Source organism: Ranitomeya variabilis, chromosome 4 (assembly GCF_051348905.1).
Source record: "Ranitomeya variabilis isolate aRanVar5 chromosome 4, aRanVar5.hap1, whole genome shotgun sequence".
NCBI classification, from domain to species: domain Eukaryota; kingdom Metazoa; phylum Chordata; class Amphibia; order Anura; family Dendrobatidae; genus Ranitomeya; species Ranitomeya variabilis.
The window spans coordinates 730,214,485-730,238,178 of record NC_135235.1 but is presented as its reverse complement, the minus strand read 5'-3'; the positions used below and the strand labels follow the sequence as shown (position 1 = coordinate 730,238,178).

General features: G+C 43.0%; 1 protein-coding gene across 4 annotated transcripts in view; it reads right to left on the bottom strand.

Moving 5' to 3' along the window:
- LOC143767939 (uncharacterized) overlaps positions 1-23,694 on the bottom strand; it is a 122,768-nt gene that overhangs the window by 38,989 nt on the left and 60,085 nt on the right. Inside the window, exon 1 of one of the 4 annotated variants that reach the window (XM_077256479.1) lies at positions 3,199-3,240. The exons of 2 other annotated variants lie outside the window; for them this stretch is intronic. In XM_077256479.1, coding sequence (XP_077112594.1) covers positions 3,199-3,225 — 27 coding nt within the window. In that variant the 5' untranslated portion in view covers positions 3,226-3,240. Of the gene's footprint in view, positions 1-1,611; positions 1,717-3,198; positions 3,241-23,694 lie in introns of those variants that run through there. One more of the 4 variants, XM_077256480.1, reaches the window with a different exon arrangement.

The window sequence follows — 23,694 nt, the reverse complement described above, 5'->3', positions numbered from 1 at the left end:
TCTCTTAGGAGGGTGTGGGGACTTTTGTCACGTGGGGACTGTCACCTCCTGCCTTCACCATCATTTTCCATGGACATCACACAAGAAAGCAACAGCTGGTAGCCATGATGACCTTCAGATTTCACACAGACAGACGGCTTTTACCATTCAGAACTTTGGGAAAGATGAATATCGAGTGCTGATATCTACACATGGACAATCTGTTCGTAACTATTTCATCTATTTTTGGTGGTTTTTCAGTGAACAATTCAATAAACCACTACATATTTTATCAGAATATCATGACATTTTTCTTTAAGAGTAATGCACCTGGTTAAGTCCTGATTAAATAAATGTGCGAAAATAAGCATATTTAACAGCTTCACAGAAGCGTCAGATGGGACCAAAAGGGTAAATTTAATTAACATAGCTAAAACTTCAAAATCCCAAGGGGCCTTTCTGGCATTAGATGCAGAAAAGGCCTTCGACAGGTTGAACTGGTCATATCTGAAAGCGACTCTTGATAAACTTGGCTTTGATCACAAATTCCTGTCCTCAGTCTTTGCACTTAATTCAGGCCCCGATGCTACAATTTACGCCAATAACTCATTATCAGAGCCAATACCCATTTCCAACGGGACGAGACAGGTATGTCCTTTGTCACCCCTGTTGTTTGTTATTGCTATAGAGCCCCTAGCCGAAAGAATTAGAATGAATATAGAAATTCAAGGATTTAATTTGCTGTCACGTCACTTTAAATTAGGATTGTTTGTGGATAACCTTTTCCTCACGTTACTTGAACCCACAAAATCTATCAAAGCCCTTTCCCTAGAACTGGAGTTATTCTCCAAAACTTCATACTTTAAAATTAACTCCCATAAATGGAATTTACATGGGAGAGAATGGGGATAACCTATCTACGGTAGGAATCAGTATAGCAGACATGAGCAACCGTTAGGAGCAACCTGGATAATATCCTTAACACTGTTTCCCAAGATATCTCATATTTTGCGCAATCAGATCTCTCTATATTTGGAAGAATACTAACAATCAAGTCCTTTATTTTACCCAAGATCCTTTATGTTTTCAAGACCCTCCCAGTAATCCTTCCATACCATTCTATCCATAAGATCCAAAGTCTAATATGTTCTTCCATATGGAACTGTAAGAGGGCTAGGGTGTCGTTAGACATTCTCCATAAACACAAAGGTAGAGGAGGCGCAGGTTTGCCAAATGTGCACGTGTACTACTTGGCTTCATTAGTCAAGCAAAGCTGGCACTGGTTTAATAACAACAAGGTGCACCCTGCTTGGTTTTGCCTGGAGAGGGACGTCAGTAATATGGACTCTGTTCGGGAACATTTTTTCAATTTCCTGTTCCATAAATCAGAAAAGGAAACAACACATCCCATTTTTCAATCCGCAATTTTTGCCTGGAGAACATTGGTTAAACCATACAAAAACTTTAATAAAATTGAACAAGTTACGAAATTTCCTCTACACTTATTAGCTTTAATATTTAACCTCCCTCTGACCGAATCATGGAACAAATCTGGCATTAGGAGAATTGGGAATATTCACAATGGGATTAAATTCCTTACATTCAGCGAGATAAAATCTAAATACAAATTACCTTCTTCTGAACTGGTCCCTTTTATTATGCTATAGGACAGTATACAAAAACTCCTGATGGTAAAGCCTTGAATCTTGAAATCCATTCTTCACCGCTGTGCAACCTAAATAATAAAAACATTTGGAGCCGAAGTAACCTATGTGGTTACTTTATCAAGGAAAATGTTAGCTCTAAAAACGTATATATGAAGAGGTGGAAGTCCGACCTTGGTACAGACTTGGGAACTGAACAATGGGACAGCGCTACAAAAAACACATACCAGTCAAGCATATCAATGGTGTTCCATGAGTCCTATTGTAAAATAATGACAAGATGGTATCTAACGCCCATCAGATTGTCACATATAAACCAGGAACACTCTCCCTTATGTTGGAGAGACTGCGGACAACAGGGTAATCTCTTTCACTTTTTTGGGGTTGACCGAAAATAAAAAATCTCTGGTTCCAGGTATCGCGCCATATTAACTTCTTTTCTGACAACTTTGTGATCACCCCTCAAAGGGCGCTTCTTTCCCTTAACATGGAGCAATTTGACCCCTCGGTTAGATATGTCATCATACAGATCCTCCAAAACATCCAAATTCTCAGATATTTTGGACAAAATTCACCAACATAGCGCTCTGGAATGGAGATTTGCGGCTAACAATAGCAGTGTTTACAAATATTCTAAGAAATGGAAGATCTGGAACAGCAAATTTAAGGCTTAAAATTGCCATTTTGTGCCTCTTTCCTCGGAATTGTATACATTTAAGTATAACATCTACATACAACATTCTTCAAATTGCAAATCAGTATTTGTTTGTTAGAGACTGTTATTAGGTTTCTCTAATTTTATTGATCCCTTCCTCTGTCCACTGTTAACCCTTCCCTTCCCCTCCCTCATTTCCCTAATCCCGGTTTTTAATGCAAAACCTAATAAAAATATTTTAAAAAGAAAAATGAAAATATGGGACTAGTGTATGCAATATTACTGTGCAAAAAGGGAAATAATAAAAGTGCAGATGTGCTGCTAAGTGCTAAACTGATAATTATCCCAATTGTAAAAGATGTTTTTTGCTGTTATTGTGAACAGTTAAGCAAATTAAAGATTAAATGACGTCTAAAAGGCCTAAAGTTATAGATGACACATTTGCCTTTTATTTTAGGCATTTTTTACATTTTAAAAAGTACAAAAATGAAAAGGCGCTGATGAAAAAGTTTGGGCAGGCTTGGAGATGTGTGCGCTCAGATAACTTTGACCCAGGTTTCACACCTTAATTAACCTGTTAGAGCTATCGCTTGTTCACTATCATTGTTAGGAAAGGCCAGGTGATGCAAATTTCCCAGCTTTGTAAAACCCGGCCTCCTCTAACCTTGTGCAGCCATGGGTTCTAAGCAGCTGCCGAGCTCTCTGACAATGGTGGAGGCCCAGGAAGCAGGAGAAGGATATAAGAAGATAACAAAGCGTTCTCAAGTTGCCCTTTCCTCAGTTCTAAATGTTATTAAGAAATAGCAGTTAACAGGAACAGTGGAGGTCAAGATAATGTCTGGAAGACCAAGCAATATATTTCTAATATTAATGCGCCAGTAATGGGGATTCTCCACATACCTTCACTTGCAGAGCCGCACACCACATATATGGCAGTTCCGTGCGCACAGGACCTGTGATGAGGTCACAGGAGGGGAGGAGTCAGGGGTCACATGATCAGGGCCCTCAGTGTATGCAGGACTCTGCTGTGCTGGTTGTCATGGTGCTGGATGAGGGGAAGTTTATGTGTGGGGTCAGGAGGGGTTTACAGTGTGGATGTAGCAGAGCCGTGTGTACAACATATATGGAGTGAAGCTGCCTGTGTACAGGGTTTGGTCAGTGGAGCTACGTGTGTACCAGGTGTACGGTGCTGAGCCGTGTGTGTACAATATGTACAGAGCAGAGTTGTTTGTGTACAGATAGGAGCCATGTTTGTACAGAGTGGAACCGTGTGTCTACGACATGTACTGAGCAGAGTCGTGTGTGTACAACGTGTATAGAGCGGAGCTTTGTTTAATAAGTATTTTTTTTATAAAACAATGATTGGATCCATCTCAATATTCCATGTATTGTTCTCCAATATTTCCTCTCTATTATTCCTATCTGTGTTTTATCGTCTTACGTCTTTTTCCTTCTTCTTCATATTATTCTGTGTTCCGCAGCTGCAGGAGAAAATGGCGAAAGTGATGACTATCATGAAGGAGAATCTTCTCCAGGCACAGGCAAGGGTCTATGACCAACAGCGAGACTGAGGCAGTTCCAGCCCGGGAACCCCATGCTAGTGCTTTCACATGTAAAGCGCCATGGAATAAATGGCACTATAAAAAACTAGCTGTTTCCAGCCAGCTAACGCTCAGCACGCTCATTGCTATCAAATTAACGCTGCTAGTGATTAAACTAAAGTAAATGACAACATTGAATAGCGCTTACGCAGGTGGTAAATTAACTTACAATGAAGTTAATTACAATAATAATCATTAAAAATCTGAATAATACTAATAATACATTTTATTCACAGTGTAAAATCAAAAACAAACTGGATTCAGTAAGATGTGTGTTTTTTATTCATTTCAGCATTTAAACAAATTTCATAACGAACCATAAATTAAGTTAAAATTTCTCTGTAAAACACAACTAAATTGTGGGGACGGAGCCTCATGTGGTAATGTGTGAGGACGGAGTCTCATATGGTAATGTGTGGGGACAGAGACTCGTGTGGTAATGTGTGGGGACGCAGCCTCATGTGGTAATGTGTGAGGTTGGAGCCTCGTGTGATAATGTGTGGGGACGGAGCCTCATGTGGTAATGTGTGGGGACAGAGCCTCGTGTGATAATGTGTGGGGACGGAGCCTCATGTGGTAATGTGTGGGGACAGAGCCTCGTGTGATAATGTGTGGGGACGGAGCCTCATGTGGTAATGTGTGGGGACAGAGCCTCGTGTGGTAATGTGTGGGGACGCAGCCTCATGTGGTAATGTGTGGGGACAGAGCCTCGTGTGATAATGTGTGGGGACGGAGCCTCATGTGGTAATGTGTGGGGACAGAGCCTCGTGTGGTAATGTGTGGGGACGCAGCCTCATGTGGTAATGTGTGGGGACGCAGCCTCGTGTGGTAATGTGTGAGGATGGAGCCTCGTGTGGTAATGTGTGGGGACGGAGCCTCATGTGGTTATGCGGGGGGCAGAGCCTCGTGTGGTAATGTGGTGTGTAGGAACGGAGCCTCGTGTGGTTATGTGTTAGGACGGAGCCTCGTGTGATAATGTGTGGGGACGGAGCCTCGTGTGATGTGTGGGGACGGAGCCTCGTGTGGTAATGTGGGGACGGAGCCTCGTGTGTTAATGTGTGGGGATGGAGCCTCGTGTGGTAATGTGTGGGGACAGAGCCTCATGTGGTAATGTGGGGGGACGGAACCTCGTGTGGTAATGTGTGAGGACGGAGCCTTGTATGGTAATGTGTGGGGACGGAGCCTCGTGTGGTAATGTGTGAGGACGGACCCTTGTATGGTAATGTGTGGGGACAGAGCCTCATGTGGTAATGTATGGGGACGGAGCCTCGTGTGGTAATGTGAGGGGCAGGATTATGTGTGGTAATGTGGTGGGGGCGGGATTATGTGTGGTGATGGGGCAGGATTATGTGGTGGAGCAGAATAATGTGTGGTAATGTGGTGGGGGCGGGATTATCTGTGGTAATGTGGTGGAGGGCGGGATTTTTTGTGATGTGGTGGGGGGCGGAATTATCTGTGGTGATGTGGTAGGGGGGTGGGATTATGTGTGGTGATGTGGTGGGGGGGCGGGATTATGTGTGGTGATGTGGTGGGGGCGGGATTATGTGTGGTAATGTGGAGGGCAGGATTTTCTGTGGTGATGTGGTGGGGGGGCGGGATTATCTGTGGTGATGTGGGGGGCGGGATTATGTGTGGTGATGTGGTGGGGGGCGGGATTATGTGTGGTGATGTGGTGGGGGGCGAGATTATGTGTGGTGATGTGGGAGGTGGGATTATGTGTGGTGATGTGGTGGGGGCGGGATTATTTGTGGTAATGTGGTGGGGCGGGATTATGTGTGGTAATGTCATGGGGGCGGGATTATGTGTGGTAAAGTGGTGGGGGGCGGGATTATGTGTGGTAATGTGGTGGGGGCTGGATTGTGTGTGGTAATGGGGTGGGGGGCGGTATTATGTGTGGTGATGGGGTGGGGGGCGGGATTATGTGTGGTGATGTGGGGGGTGGGATTATGTGTGGTGATGTGGTGGGGGCGGGATTATCTGTGGTAATGTGGTGGGGGTGGGATTGTGTGTGGTAATGTGGTGAGGGTGGGATTATGTGTGGTGAGGGGCGGGATTATGTGTGGTAATGTGGTGGGGGCGGGATTGTGTGTGGTAATGGGGTGGGGGGCGGTATTATGTGTGGTGATGAGGTGGGGGCGGAGCTACTGGGCAGGATTAGCAAGTGTGATGTGGTGGGGGCGGGATTGTGTGTGGTGATGTGGGGGGGCGGGATTGTGTGTGGTGATGTGGGGGGGCGGGATTATGTGTGGTGATGTGGTGGAGGGGCAGGATTGTGTGATGTGGTGGGGGGCGGGATTATGTGTGGTAATGTGGTGGGGCGGGATTGTGTGTGGTAATGAGGTGGGGGCGGTATTATCTGTGATGATGGGGTGGGGGCGGAGCTACTGGACAGGGGGCGGAGCTACTGGGCAGGGGGCGGGATTAGCGAGTAATCACGATGCCTCATATATTTAGATGTATAATAATAATAAAATAATATTAGTGCTTATCTGTATGGTGGAGCAAGATCCTAGCTAAGTGGAAAGGCCCATATGAGGTGGTGGAAAAACTGGGTGAAGTTAATTACAAGGTACACGGCCGGATCGATGGAAGCCGCACCAAGTCTTATCATGTGAACTTGGTAAAACCTTAGCGAGACCAAGAATCGCTGGATGCCCCTTGCCTGGGAGCCAGTCCCAAAGTCACAGTCGACAATGTCACTGTTGCAGAGACTCTAATGCCCACCCAGAGGCAACAGTGTCAGGAGCTGTTGCAGCAGAACCATGTCCTGTTCTCAGAGCTGTCAAGGCATACTCAGGTGGTAGAGCATGACATGTTAACAGAACGGCATGTCAGGGTGAACCTAAAGCCCTATAGAATTCCGGAAGCACGTCAGGAGTTGATTTCAAATGAGGTGAAGAGGATGCTAGATCTCGAGGTGATAGGAGTCAAAAAGTGGATGATCGAGTCCAGTCATCCTCGTGCCAAAGCCTGATGGTGAGTGGCGGTTCTGCAACGACTACTGCAAGCTGAATGAAGTCTAAAGATTTGATGCATACCCGATGTCTTATGTGGACGAGAGAGACTTGGTCCTGCAAGGTATATTACAACCCTAGACCTGACGAAGGGCTATTGGCAAATCCCCATGTCCCATAGTGTCAAGGAAAAGATGGCCTTCTCGATGCTTGATGGGTGTTTTCAATACACCAGAATGACCTTCGGTCTGCAGAGGGCCCGCTAATCTTCCAGAGGGCGATGGATCGGATCCTGACTCTGCATAAGAAGTATGCCGCAGCGTACCTCGATGACATTGTGGTCTTTAGCCCTGACTGGGCTAGTCATCTGCCAAAAGTACAGATGGTTCTGGATGCTTTAAGAAATGCGGGGTTCACCATAATTCCAAAAAATATGCCAAGTACCTAGGCTATGTCGTCGGGGAGGCGAAATTAAGCTACAAATAAACAAGATTGAGGCGATTGAAGAGTGGCTGCAACCACTTCCCAAGAAGCAAGTGAGGGCGTTTCTTGGAATTGTGGGGTACTATCGGCTATTCATTCTGAGTTTCGCCATAATAGCAGCGCCATTGATAGATCTTAAAGGCACCTGTTAAAAAAGTAAAAGTGTTATTTTTTCTAAGTAAGAGCACAGTGCGGATAGAAATGAAAACAATATTGAATTGTGTGGATAAAACAAATCTTGTTTAACGTTCATTCAAAAAATGATTACAAAAATGAAGAAAAGTAAGTTCATAGCACACAAAAATATGTATTAGATTATAGAAGAGAAAACAAGCATTCATTGGTTCTTACATATGGTCTTGAAGTATGATGTGGTCCAGGTTGGAGATTCTCAAGGTATGAGAGATCTCCTGAACAAGAAATAGGTCAGCTTATATACTATTTTGACCCATAGACTTACATTGGCTTCTATTTTTCCTGTCTCATAACCACATATGGTGATCTGCCACTATATTCATAGTCTCTACCATATTAGAAGAACACTAGTAACTCATGGAATATGAATATTAGTTATTTGTACATTAACTCATTTTGAAATACTTAAGCATATAGTCTGTGACCTTTGGGAACCATTTACTATCTCCAAATAGCCACATATTGACAGTTCTTTCAAAAGTCCTATAGTTCTGACAGAGAATAGATGTATGGGCCAAAGTCCTCAGAATAACTCAGTCACCCACTAACCAGAGTCTCTGCTCATATGTTAAGTAATTTATATTTTTTATTATTGAAATATTAATATTTTGCAGTCCACCCCGATTATGATTTGAGAAATATCGTAATCAATCCTAAACTAAATTCTCTCACCATTCGTATCACATCCAGTCTTTATTCTGAAAACATTCTATCAACATCTGTTTTGAATGTCATCTGAATTTTCAAAACTATTGTAAAAATAAAAATTAAAACAGTTATATTTTTCAGTTTTAACATCTCTCTTAAAATATCATCTCCCTTTTTAATTTGTCTTTATCTTTTTATAAATGTTCTTAATTTTACATATAACTATTTGATACATTATACACAGCAAAACCACAATAATTTTAATAACAATCGGATTAGGTAATACATTTCCTGTTGCCATTTTTGCTGAAGACTGTGACCAACTAGTTACTGATTTTCCTAAAATTGTTTGTATTTGTTCCATGATGTAAAATATCTTCTGCGTAGATCACAGATGAAATAGTACAAAGTAGCAGAAATGTGATTCCCTTCAGTAGCTTTTCCTGGGAAATGTCTTCTTCTCCTGAAGGATTGATGTTGAATCCCTTCCATCAAGGACATGGGGTTTCATATTCCAGCCCTTATTGGAATCCATTTCTTCCTAAAAGAAAAGCAGTATCATTATTTTGCAATATACAATTTGCATTGATCGACATGTACCCACACTCTTTGTTGTCTGCGGGTATTTTTAACCACATTAGATGCTTGTTGTACAAGAATCATACCTTGTCCCATGGTTTCGATTATCTGAAAGGGACCTTCCCAGTTACTTTCCCATGGTCCACTCTCCCTGAAAGTTTTAATCATCATCTTGAATTTGGATTTATAGGGTGACTCCATTCTCTGCATTCTTGATGCAACTTGTGGAAGAATAGTTTTCAAGTTTTCCTGCAACAATTGCAACCATTTGGATCTTGCAACAGCTTCTTTTTGAGGTGTGGACAAAAATGGTTCATGTGGAAAAATCAATGGCATTTTTCTTCCTGTCATTAGTTCAAAAGGACTAAATTGAGTTGTGGAAGAAGTTGTTCCTCTCACACTCAACAGTACAAAAGGTACTGCAACAACCCAAGTATTGCCTTTGTCCAATAGCATCTTGGCAATTATGGATTTTATTGTTCTATTCATCCTTTCCAGCGGACTGTGGATGGTAAGGTACATGGAACTGTTGTTGTACCCCTAGAATAGTACATACTTGCATGATTTTTCCTGTAAAGTGACTTCCTCTTTCAGAGGAGATGATTCTGGGGATCCCCAAGTACAAAAGACATGATAAACTATTGCTCTAGCTGTAGACAAAGCATCATCTTTCCTGACAGGTAATATTTCAACCCATTTAGAAAAAACATCTACTACAACCAATGCATACCTGAGACCATTTTTACCTAATGGTAACGGACCAATGTAGTCGATTTGTAATGTAGACCATGGACCATCTGCAGGTGCGGTTCGGAGAAGTGGCGGTTTCTTTCCTTTTGGTTTTAGATAAATTTGGGCACAAATGAGACATGATTGAGCAATACTTTGTACAGTCTCTTCCATCTTTTCCCAGTAAAATTTCTCTCTGAGAATGCCTAACAATTTCTGTTGACCCAAGATTTCATAATTATATCTTGTGAACTCAACCTGTAGATGTTTTGGTACAACAGGACGCAACTCTCCATTTATGTCATGACACAAAACCCCGTTTTCACAAAAGGGAGGTTTTGGATCAACCCGGGAAACAAGAGATGTGTCTTTTTCTTGTTCTTCCGGAACGGATATGCATGTCTGTTCTTTGAACTGCTAAAATCTCAAGAGGTTCAGGTTGAAACACTTCTTCTGTCAGGGCTGCCTCTTTGGCTAACACATCTGTGGTTGCATTTCCAACAGATAATATATCATCAGATTTTTTATGGGCAGGGACTTTGACAATAGCAAAACAATTAGGGTTTTTTGATGCTATCTCAAAAATTTTTTCAGTGTGTCACTATGTACAAGAAACTTATTAGAAGAATCTACATAGCCTCTTTTCCTCAAACTGGCAAATAATCTGTCAGTGATCTAACAACATAGGAGCTATCAATGTAGATTACAATGGGACACTGATCATCAGCTTCGTTCAGCTGTAGTACCATTTTTACCACATCTAACTCTGCCCTTTGAGCTAAAAAATGACTTGGTAATTTGTGTTTTACAACCTGTCCTCTTTTGGGATAAAAAATGGCATATCCTGAATAATAGTTAGTGCCCATCGGAATAGAATCTGGAACCATCTACAAAAATTGGTTCATCTGTTGCCTCTGGCTTCCGTCTGAAAAGCGATGGACTAGGATCATGATAAGCCTGTAAACAATCATAAGTTTGTCCTTCATATTGCATAAACTGAGGAAGAACATATTTGGCCTTATAATCTATCTCAATTTATTTGGGAGACAATGACAATAACCAATGAGCAAATCTCTGTGACACACGTGGGATATTGTTCTCAAAGAGAAGTTTTAGTGTAGAATGAGGAGTTTGCAAAGTGATTTTGATGAACCCAACAAAGTGTTCAGTTGCTTTGACTGCACCTGCCAAGTGTCTTGCACATGTCTCAAACCCTCTTTCAACGGTTGAGAGCTTAGAAAAATAGCCCAAAATTCTCCAGTCTTCTCCCTGCACAGCAGACACAGATGTCTCTGAGGTGTGTACTTGCAAAGCAAATGGAGCCGAAGGATCTACTGTGGACAAAGCAGGTGCATTTTGTAAATTCATTTTCAATTGTTCAAATGAGGTTTGCTGTTCATCACCCCAAGGACCAAAGTAATCACTATTTCACCTTCTAAAACATCATACAAAGGCCTGGCCTTGTCTGCAAAATTTTCAATGAAGTCCCTTCAATAGTTCTAACCCTAAGACCCAAGAAATATTGCAATGCCTTGTGTGATGTTGGAATTGGTAGAGAAGCAATTGACTCTATTCTTTCCTGCAATGGCTTTCTTTTTCCTGGACTCAACAACACTCCCAAAAACCTGACCTTGGTCTGCATCAATTTGACCTTTTTGGTGTTCAATTTCAACCCTGCATCATGCAGCAGCTCAAACAATTCTGTCAGAAGAGAAACATGTGACTCTTTATCCTCAGTAGATAACAGAATATCATCAACATACTGCGAAATACAATCAGGCCTCGAAAATTGGGATAATACCTTTGCCAACGCCTGATGGAAAACACTAGGTAACAAATGTGCTCCTTGAGGGAACCTGCAAAACAGATATTGTTCATCCAGGAAAGTAAATGCAAACTTGTACTGATAACTCTTTTCAAGAGGTATACTGAAAAAAACATTACTGATGTTCAGTACAGAGAAGTATTTGGCCTTTGCATTCAGCCTTGCCATCATGTCATGAGTATCTGCAACAATGGGTGCTACATTGGGAGTATGTTTGTTAAACATCCGCAAATCCAATATCATTCGATAAGAACGTCAGATTTCAAGACACACCACAAAGGATTGTTACTTACAGAATTAGCCTTTCGGATGACACCTTGATCTAACAATTCCTGTATGATCTTTGACATAGACTCAATTGATTCTGGAGGCAATTTATACTGACGCTGAGGAGGAGGATTTTGCCCTTCCACATTTACAACAACATCCTTCATTGTACCAAACTCCTTCCTGAACTGAGCCCAATGATAAGGAAAAAGCTGTACAATTTCTGTCAATACTTCATCACCACCAGTTTCAGGCCACAGCTGATCTGATGACACAACATCATTTAAGCAAATACTTCCAACATGGCTATAATCACTAGGGTCAATGACTTCAGGTTTACAACCATTAGAATCTTTCCAGATCACTTGATTTCCTAGATCGACTACCCATCCAAATTTCTGCATAAAATCTGTGCCAAGTATATTTTGAGAATCACGACAATACCAAATGTCAATTCCTGTTTTGATAGGTATTTCCAAAGTCACATTGGTAACCAAGGTTGCTTTAGTTCCACATTTTCCACTAAAACCAACAATTGTACAAACTGATGAATCTGGTTGTAGCTTCAAATCAAGATTTGCCACACTTAATTGAGCTCCTTTATCAATAAGAAATACAAGATTCTGTCCTGCTAAATTTCCATTGATAAATGGTCTTCCACAGTCATCCAATGTAACTCGAGTCACAAATTACAATGGATGGGGTGTAGGAGTAGTCTGTAATTGTCAGAAAGATGGAGGAGATGGGAGAAGACCAATGTCCTTTTTAAAAGCACTTGGAATTCTGTCCCTGGACTCAGTCTCCTTCACTGTCATCTCTCTGATCTGTCTTATTAATGGTGCATACGGTGACTGTGTCTGTCTGATGTCAGTCTGAGTGAGTGCAGAAGAATGTACTGGAGGTGCGGAAGGTTTGGTGGATGATTTTGGCATGAGTGTTTTCCCTTCCAAGCTTACCTGTTCCTTGAGTACCTGTCTCTGATTCTGCTCTCAAGAATTTTCTGTACTGCCACTTTAAGTGTCCAGGCATTCCACAGAAATAACAATGGATATTGTTCCTTTATGTAGTATTTTTACCTCTATGATCAATGTAATCTCTGTTCTTGGATGTTACTGTGCGTCTAGGTTTCAGCTGACTGTCTTCTTCTCATGAACTACAGCTATTTTAGCCTTGACCTGATTTTGTTTCATGGATCTCCTTACTTTGTCAATAAAAACTGTTGCTTCTTCCAATGACGGCTGTGCACTAGCCAATTGCTCTGAGGCAGGATCTAAATATTTGAACTTTTTTACAAAAAATCTGATCATGGATGTTGGCTCCGGATGAGGCCTAAGATCCATCACCATCCTATAGGCCTGTTCAAATTTTACCAAAAAATGCAAATGGGTCATCATTAATATTAGTTCACAGACTTCCAAGAACATCAATTGTAGGAGTGGATTTGCCTGTAAAGAACAAATTTAATTGTCTAAGTCTGTCTTCTTTTGTACTATGTGTCAATTCATGATCCTCATTTAATCTGGATGTGGTCTGTAACCTTTTTCCCCATATGTGAGGGTAACCATACTTTGAATATCTTGTTTTTTGTTCATCATTAAGACTGAATTTATCTGTGTTTGATTCAATAATGTAGGCGTTATATAAAAAAATATTTAGAATTGAGAGTCCTCAGTGGTTGATACCTTTTAATGGCTAACTGAAAAGATGGTAACAAATTGCAAGCTTCCGAGACTACACAGGTCTCCATCAGGCATAGACTAATACAAATTCTGAAGAATCACATATTTATGCACAACAGCATAGAATAAAAAAAAAAAGGGAAAAACCATGGATAAGACAATTGACATGAAGCAGAATTACCATGGGTGATAAACAGTTATGTCCATAGATATTGGGCCAGTTCTTAGATAAGGATTGCTTTATTGGGGTCTTGTTCTGTTGTGATGACCCCACATGGTCTGAGGGGCAAGTTCCTTTGTTGATGTAAAAAGACATAAATCCGTGTGACACATTCATTCCTGCAGTTAGAGTGTCAAAGGTCGTCATCATATTCCCAGACTCTCCTGTCTTTCTGCGATTTGAAGTTACCTTTTAGTACAAGTAATTTCATGTCCATAATGTTATGATTTGGTAGACAGAAAAGTATTGCCACAGGTAGATCCATTCTTTTTTCTCTTATTGTATGGCGGTGAGAGTTCATCCTTGTTCTCAGTTTCTGCCCTGTCTCCCCTACATACAGACCCCCAGTTGGACATTTAGTACAAATAATTAGGTACACCACATTAGAAGTGACGCAGCTGAAATTACCTGGCATCTTGTACTCCTGATGTGAATTGGGGATCTTTATCTTGTCCGTGGTCATTATAAATGGACAGGTTTTACATTTTTTCTGGTTGCAAGGAAAGGTTCCTGCAGCTGTTGGAGAGGAAGGGAGCTCTTGACAATGATGCTTCTTAGATTTGGGGGCTGCCTAAAACACAGTAGTGGGGGGTCTGGAAAAATGGATTGTAAGCGGGCATCTTTTTGCAGTAAAGGTTGTAATTTCCGTGCAGCTCCCCTTAGCACCTCCAGATTTGGATTGTAGGTAACTACTAGAGGTACCCGGTTATTTTCTTTTGTAATGTAGCAGGTGAGTCCTTAATATTCTGGTCGCTCTTGTAATCTGGTTTTCAATTGTTCATGGATGGTAGCCCTGATTCAAAAAGGTCTTTCTGAGGCGACCTCAGGTCCGCCTATGTTGGCATGCATACCCTATCTTTACCATTAGGCAGGGCCGGACTGGCCATAGGGCACTTCTGGCAAATGCCAGAAGGGCCGGTGCCAGTGGTGGGCCGCTCAATCCGCCGCCCCCGCCGTCGCATTCAACTATACCGGCGTATAGACGCTCCTCTCCCATCATTCCCCGCTCTGCCTCTGACACTGCGGGTGCGCGATGACGTCATATCATCGCGCACCTGCTGTGTCCCGGGCAGACTGCAGCTGCTGAGAAAGGAGCAGGAACCAGGAAGCAACGCTGGGCACGAGGAGAGGTGAGGAGAGTTTTGTTTTTTTTCTGGACTGCCATTCTCGGAGGAGGTGAGGGGAGGAAGAGAAGAGATGTGGGCTGTATATAGTTCCCTGTGGGCTGTGCTCTGTGCTGTATACTGCTGTGGGCTGTATATAGTACTCTGTGGGCTGTGCTCTGTGCTCTATACTACTGTGGGCTGTATATAGTTCTCTGTGGGCTGTGCTCTGTGCTGTATACTACTGTGGGCTGTATATAGTTCTCTGTGGGCTGTGCTCTGTGCTGTATACTGCTGTGGGCTGTATATAGCTCTCTGTGGGCTGTGCTCTGTGCTGTATACTACTGTGGGCTGTATATAGTTCTCTGTGGGCTGTGCTCTGTGCTGTATACTGCTGTGGGCTGTATATAGTTCTCTGTGGGCTGTGCTCTGTGCTGTATACTACTGTGGGCTGTATATAGTTCTCTGTGGGCTGTGCTCTGTGCTGTATACTACTGTGGGCTGTATATAGTTCTCTGTGGGCTGTGCTCTGTGCTGTATATAGTTCTCTGTGGGCTGTATATAGCTCTCTGTGGGCTGTGCTCTGTGCTGTATACTGCTGTGGGCTGTATATAGTCCTCTGTGGGCTGTGCTCTGTGCTGTATACTACTGTGGGCTGTATATAGTTCTCTGTGGGCTGTGCTCTGTGCTGTATACTACTGTGGGCTGTATATAGCTCTCTGTGGGCTGTGCTCTGTGCTGTATACTGCTGTGGGCTGTATATAGTACTCTGTGGGCTGTGCTCTGTGCTGTATACTGCTGTGGGCTGTATATAGTACTCTGTGGGCTGTGCTCTGTGCTGTATACTGCTGTGGGCTGTATATAGTTCTCTGTGGGCTGTGCTCTGTGCTGTATACTACTGTGGGCTGTATATAGTTCTCTGTGGGCTGTGCTCTGTGCTGTATACTGCTGTGGGCTGTATATAGTTCTCTGTGGGCTGTGCTCTGTGCTGTATACTGCTGTGGGCTGTATATAGTTCTCTGTGGGCTGTGCTCTGTGCTGTATACTACTGTGGGCTGTATATAGTTCTCTGTGGGCTGTGCTCTGTGCTGTATACTGCTGTGGGCTGTATATAGTTCTCTGTGGGCTGTGCTCTGTGCTGTATACTGCTGTGGGCTGTATATAGTACTCTGTGGGCTGTGCTCTGTGCTGTATACTGCTGTGGGCTGTATATAGTTCTCTGTGGGCTGTGCTCTGTGCTGTATACTACTGTGGGCTGTATATAGTTCTCTGTGGGCTGTGCTCTGTGCTGTATACTGCTGTGGGCTGTATATAGTTCTCTGTGGGCTGTGCTCTGTGCTGTATACTACTGTGGGCTGTATATAGTTCTCTGTGGGCTGTGCTCTGTGCTGTATATAGTTCTCTGTGGGCTGTATATAGCTCTCTGTGGGCTGTGCTCTGTGCTGTATACTGCTGTGGGCTGTATATAGTTCTCTGTGGGCTGTGCTCTGTGCTGTATACTACTGTGGGCTGTATATAGTTCTCTGTGGGCTGTGCTCTGTGCTGTATACTGCTGTGGGCTGTATATAGTACTCTGTGGGCTGTGCTCTGTGCTGTATACTGCTGTGGGCTGTATATAGTTCTCTGTGGGCTGTGCTCTGTGCTGTATACTACTGTGGGCTGTATATAGTTCTCTGTGGGCTGTGCTCTGTGCTGTATACTGCTGTGGGCTGTATATAGTTCTCTGTGGGCTGTGCTCTGTGCTGTATACTACTGTGGGCTGTATATAGTTCTCTGGGGGCTGTGCTCTGTGCTGTATATAGTTCTCTGTGGGCTGTATATAGCTCTCTGTGGGCTGTGCTCTGTGCTGTATACTGCTGTGGGCTGTATATAGTTCTCTGTGGGCTGTGCTCTGTGCTGTATACTACTGTGGGCTGTATATAGTTCTCTGTGGGCTGTGCTCTGTGCTGTATACTACTGTGGGCTGTATATAGCTCTCTGTGGGCTGTGCTCTGTGCTGTATACTGCTGTGGGCTGTATATAGTACTCTGTGGGCTGTGCTCTGCTGTATACTGCTGTGGGCTGTATATAGTACTCTGTGGGCTGTGCTCTGTGCTGTATACTGCTGTGGGCTGTATATAGTTCTCTGTGGGCTGTGCTCTGTGCTGTATACTACTGTGGGCTGTATATAGTTCTCTGTGGGCTGTGCTGTATACTGCTGTGGGCTGTATATAGTTCTCTGTGGGCTGTGCTCTGTGCTGTATACTGCTGTGGGCTGTATATAGTACTCTGTGGGCTGTGCTCTGTGCTGTATACTGCTGTGGGCTGTATATAGTTCTCTGTGGGCTGTGCTCTGTGCTGTATACTACTGTGGGCTGTATATAGTTCTCTGTGGGCTGTGCTCTGTGCTGTATACTGCTGTGGGCTGTATATAGTTCTCTGTGGGCTGTGCTCTGTGCTGTATACTACTGTGGGCTGTATATAGTTCTCTGTGGGCTGTGCTCTGTGCTGTATATAGTTCTCTGTGGGCTGTATATAGCTCTCTGTGGGCTGTGCTCTGTGCTGTATACTGCTGTGGGCTGTATATAGTTCTCTGTGGGCTGTGCTCTGTGCTGTATACTACTGTGGGCTGTATATAGTTCTCTGTGGGCTGTGCTCTGTGCTGTATACTACTGTGGGCTGTATATAGCTCTCTGTGGGCTGTGCTCTGTGCTGTATACTGCTGTGGGCTGTATATAGTACTCTGTGGGCTGTGCTCTGTGCTGTATACTGCTGTGGGCTGTATATAGTTCTCTGTGGGCTGTGCTCTGTGCTGTATACTACTGTGGGCTGTATATAGTTCTCTGTGGGCTGTGCTCTGTGCTGTATACTGCTGTGGGCTGTATATAGTTCTCTGTGGGCTGTGCTCTGTGCTGTATACTACTGTGGGCTGTATATAGTTCTCTGTGGGCTGTGCTCTGTGCTGTATACTGCTGTGTGCTCTGTGCTATATATAGTACTCTGTGGGCTGTGCTCTGTGCTGTATACTACTGTGTGCTATATATAGTTCTCTGGGCTGTGCTCTGTGCTGTATACTACTGTGTGCTCTGTGCTATATATAGTACTCTGTGGGCTGTGCTCTGTGCTGTATACTACTGTGTGCTATATATAGTTCTCTGGGCTGTGCTCTGTGCTGTATACTACTGTGGGCTGTATATATTACTCTGTGGGCTGTGCTGTATACTACTGTGTGGACTGTGCTGTATACTTCTACGTGGGCTGTGCTGTATACTACTGTGTGGTCTGTGCTGAATACTGCTGTGTGGGCTGTGTTATCTACTACGCGAGCTGTGCTATAGTATGCAGGCTGTGCTGTATACTATGCGGTTTGTGCTATATAATATGCGGGCTTTGCTATATACTATGGGGAGTATATTATATTCTATGGGGGAGGCCATGTTATGTACTATGTGGCTGTGTTATATACTATTGTGGGGGTATATTATATTCTATGGGGGAGGCTGCGTTATATACTATGGGGGGCTGCATTATATTCTATGGGGGGCTACATTATATATTATGGGGAGGTGGGCTGTATTATATTCTATGGGGGTTACATACTCTGGGGTGGCTGCATTATACTCTGTGGGGTGGCTGCATTATACTCTGGGGTGGCTGCATTATACTCTGGGGTGGCTGCATTATACTCGGGTGGCTGCATTATACTCTGGGGTGGCTGCATTATACTATATGTGGGCTGCATTATACTGTATCGAGGACTATGGGGAATACGTTATACTATATGAAGAACTATGGGGTGCATTATACTATGGGAAGTGAATTGTACTACATGGATGACTGTGGCGGTGCATTATACTATATGGAGCACTATGAGGATTGTATTATGCTATATGGAGGACTATGAGGATTGTATTATGCTATATGGAGGACTATGAGGAGTGTATTATACTATATGGAGGACTATGGAGCACATTATAATATATGGAGGACTATGGGGTGTATTTTACTAAACAAGTAAAATGCTGCATATTCGGGTTGTTTTTGCTGGAACAAAAAGCCTTGTTGTCAGCAGCACATTGCCAGTGTAAACTGTAGATGTGCTGCTGAAAACATGATACTGTATGTTGATCTATTAGTGATCGTTCTGTCTCATCATTATTCCTCAGCTGGTGGAAAGAGGCCGGGAAACAAGCGTTGAACAACTTCAGTATTGTCGATCAAACTCGTTTAGCGGCCTGAACTCAGCGCACGTAAATACAACAGAAAGGCTTCTGTGTGATGTGCAATATGTTAGCTTTTGGGGCCCCATTTTAAACTTTGCCTAGGGCCCCACTTTGCCTAAAACCGGCCCTGCCTACAAGTGTACAAAGATATTATACAGTCACCATGTGACAAGTGGGCCTGTGTAACTTCAAATGCCAGGGCTGAATTTTAGTCCCAGTCCGGCCCTGCCATTAGGTACGCAGGCCATGCCTATGTATGCAGATGCTTCCACATGCGTCGTTTTGATGGTGTGGTGACCTGCGCTAAACGAGTTGCAATTTGGTGCGGTCGCCGCACCGTCAAAACGATGCATGTGGAGACATCCGCATACATCTGCATGGCCTGCATACCTAATGGTAAAGATAGCGTACGCACGTCGCATGCCGACGAAGGCGGAGATGAGAGGAGGTGTGGGAGTGGGCGGAGCTTCACAAAGGATGTACGCAGCCCTCCATCCGCAAATGCGAAACTAGCCTTACCAATGTGTTGTGTGATAGTACATGCTTTATGTGCTTGTGTTTCAGTTTTCTTAAAGACTAAATTATTGGACACTCGGACCATGTGCATGACATTTTGAAGCTTCCTTTGTAACTTTTTTACTAAAAAAAACTTATCAATTTTAAGATTCTCTGCTTCACATTGGCTATACAAACTAGACCATAATTGTGAATCTGTATGGCTATGAACAAAAACTCTATACTACTTTTCTTAGAATAATCATGAATAAAATCTAAAATCCATTTTCTCACCTATGGAATATCTTTTCCTCTCCTGGATTAATACAACCGTCAATGAATGGTCCGCTGTGTCTTTACTGACTCCTCAGACCTCCGTCTGGATGGGACACATGCAGCTCTTTATGGTTGGAGACACGAATCCTCATTGTCTGTAGATTCTGTCTGATCCTTATGACGTGAAATAGTGAAATTGCTGCACCTCGAACAACAGGTATTTAGTACCTCATCCTCCGTGTGCAAGGGAAAGGAATCCACACATATAGTACAAAAATCAGATTTGGCTGCACTCGCCAAAATGTTAGAAAAAAATAACACTTTCTTACTTTTTTTTTTTTTTTTTTAAAGTAAGAGCACGGTGAGGATAGAAAGGAACGCAATATTGAATTATGTGGATAAAACAAATCTTGTTTAATGTTTATTCAAAAAGTGATTACAAAAATGAAGAAAAGTAAGTTCATAGCACCCAAAAATAAGTATTAGATTAAAGAGAAAACAAGCATTCCGTGGTTCTTACATATGGTCTTGAAGTTGATGTGGTCCGGGTTGGAGATTCGTAAAGTATGGGAGATCTCCTGAACAAGAGTTAGGTCGGCTTATATACTATTTTGACCCATAGACTTACATTGGTTTCTATTTTTCCTGTCTCATAACAACATAAGATGATCTGCCGCTATGTTCATAGCCTCTACCGTATTAGAAGAACACTAGTAACTTGCAGAATATGAATATTAGTTATTTGTACATTACCTCATTTTGAAATGCTTAAGCATATAGCCTGTGACCTTTAAGAACCATTTACTGTCTCCAAATAGCCACATATTGACAGTTCTGACAAAAGCCCTATAGTTCTGACAAACAGAGAACAGATGTATCGGCCAAAATCCTCAGAATAACTCAGTCCCTCAATATACAGAGTATCTATTTGCTAGTTAGAACCTGCATATGTTAAGTAATCTATATTTTTTTATTATTGAAATACTAAATTTTAAAGTGGCTTACCCTCCTTCTGGAGTGTGTCAATGACTAGACATCTGTCCAGTCAGCAGTCTTCCCCATGATTGTGGAGCCTACTGAAACAGACTAAGGGACCTTTTTTGAACACTTAGAAAGCCACTGCAGGTGTTTTTATTCTAATTTCCTGCAAAATGACTTTTGGGTTTTTGTTGGCTGTAGGATACAGTCATCAACAGAAATAAACACTTGAGATAGATCACTCTAATGACTCTATATATGAGTTTCACTTTTTGCATTGAAGAACTGAAATAAATTAACTTTTTGATAATATTATAATTTAGTGAGAAGCACTTGTATGTGACTATGTAAAAAACAATTAAGAACATAAAAAAGCTTCTCCCCTGTGTGAATTCTTTTTTTTTTAATTCGTTTATTAATTCACAAATCAAAATGTACAAATTAGCATACAACCAAAATAATACATATGCATCTGTCAAAGTAGTAATAAAAGAACAGCAAATTTGTACATCAAATTGTTTGTACAATTTTAGTTTCTCAAGTCCATATAATGCAGTATGGACAATAGATTACCGTATTTTTCGGACTATAAGACGCACCGGACGATAAGACGCACCCCAAATTTTCATAATAAAAATAAGGAAAAAAAAATGTTTCAAATGGGGGTACGTCTTACAGTCCGAATTCAGCTTACCAGTGAAGGGCTCGCCACAGGTGGAGAAGTGGTCACAGGGGCCTTTCGGTGGTCCAGGCTGGTGCATTGGCCTCCAGGAAATCCCATCCCAGGCTGGTGCTCTGTGCTTGGGCAGGGGTGGAGGCTCTGTGTCCGGGGCAGGGGCTGGGCTCTGGGTGCACAGGCTGGGCTCTGGGGGCACAGGCTGTGCTGCCGGCAGTGGCTGGGCTCTGGGGCACAGGCTGTGCTGCGGGGCTGTGGCAGCGGCTCTCTGGGCTCCGACGGCATATACTTACAAATTATGCGGCAGCAGCAGCGGCGGCGGTCCCGATGCAGCCATGCTGGTGCAGCTGTGGCTGTGCTACGGGCAGAGACTGTGCTGCAGGCAGGGGCTGTGCTACAGGCAGGGGCTGTGGCAGCGGCTCTCTAGGCTCAGCGGGGGCTCAGACGGCATTTCTTCAAAGCCCGGAGGCCCCCCGCTCATCCGGCATGTTGCGGTGGCCTCCGAGAACATAGGCGCCAGGAAAATGGCCGCCGGGCCGGCGCACGCTCAGATTCAGATCTTGTTGCCGAGATCTCGCCCCGAGATCTCGGGAGACGAGATCTCGTTGACGAGATTTGAATCTGAGCGTGCGCTGGCCCGGCGGCCATTTTCCTGGTGCCTATGTTCTCGGAGCCTGAGGCCACCGCAACATGTCGGATGAGCAGGGGGCCTCCGGGCTTTGAAGAAATGCCGTCGGAGCCCCCACTGAGCCTAGAGAGCCGCTGCCACAGCCCCACAGCACAGCCCCTGCCTGCAGCACAGTCCCTGCCCGCAGCACAGCCACAGCTGCACCAGCATGGCTGCATCGGGACCGCCGCCGCTGCTGCTGCCGCATAATTTGTAAGTATATTCCGACTACAAGACGCACCCCCATTTTCCCCTTACATTTTTGGGGAAAAAAGTGCGTCTTGTAGTCCGAAAAATACGGTAATTAGCAAATAATCAGAAAATAATATTTAACCAGATATATATTTGGTAGTATATAGCTCAAAATCACACTACATAACTAATTAAACTACAATTATCCGGCTGTCAAGTATAGTTAAACAATATTAATAGTCTTGTGATGCCATAAAATAAAATTCGATGCATTCTAACCATAATATTCATGGTGGTACTAGACCTCTACGTACTAGTATAGTAAGATGAGAAGAGTTCCACCTGTCCCAAATCTTGTCAAATTTCCTAAACACCCCCTTTTCTGATATAGTGTTCTCTCTGTGGTATAGCTAAATTTACTCATTCAATCCAAGCTCTGAGAGAGGGATGTGAACCACCCATCCAACATAATGCCAACACTTCCCTGGCCAGAAAAAGTGTCTCACGCAGGAAAATCCTAGCATAATGTCCCCATGTCTCCTCATCCAACACCCCAAATAAACAGACTAGTGGACTAAAAGGACCAGGGGTTTGTATTAAGGATGTCAGCAACGATGTTACCTCGCTCCAGTAGGAAAGAATAATGGGGCAGTCCGATATCATATGTATAAAATCTGCGTCCAGTGAATGACATCTCAAACATTCTTAGGATTGGAGCCCACCCATTTAAAAAAGTCGTAACGGAGTCTGATATGATTGATATATTATATACAACTGAATCATTTTATTAATAACAGATGGGGATACCTTAATTGGAGATTCAAGAATCTCCTCCCAGTCTTCACCTTCAGCATCAGCGATGAGGCCTTCCCATTTCCCCTTAATTATCATTATAGCAGAGTCAGTTCCCACAGACATGTACGTATATAAAGAAGAAATGAGACCTTGGGGACCTTGTGATTTAAGGATGCCTATTAAAGGGAGAGATGAGATAGTTTGGGTAATATTCATATAACGTAAATACGACTGGAAAGCTGTTCTGAGCTGGAAGTAATGAAAGAATTGGGACCTCGGGATATTATATTTAGTTTGTATTTGTTCAAATGATATTAAAACATCATGATCATATAAATCTTTGACCGAGGAAAAATTATGTAAGATCAAGAAAACAGTGGATTAGTAACATTGGGAAATAAGTACTATTCCATAGCTGCATTTCAGCTATAATGTCCTTAAAGAGGATTACTTTTTTAATTTGTTTCCAAACTGACCGCGCTAATCGAAGTAGGGGCAATAATTGAGGAACATTAAGTTTGTCTGTTTCCAGGAAACCTAACAGGCAATCAACCCTTGCAGCGTGAGCTAGATGACTTTCTGAGTTGGGTAGATAATTATCAAACATCCATTTACCCAAAGCTTTAACCTGCCCGGCCAAATAGTATAAAAAGAAGTCCAGCATTGCCACTCCTCCCAATTGTTTAGACCTCTGCAAAGTATTTAATTTAAGTTTAGGTCTAGTTTTCGCACATATAAAAGACATGATCATGGAATTTACATTTGTGAAAAAGGATTTAGGAACCAATACAGCACTATGTTGTAGGGAGTAGCTAAGCTTAGGAAGTAAAAT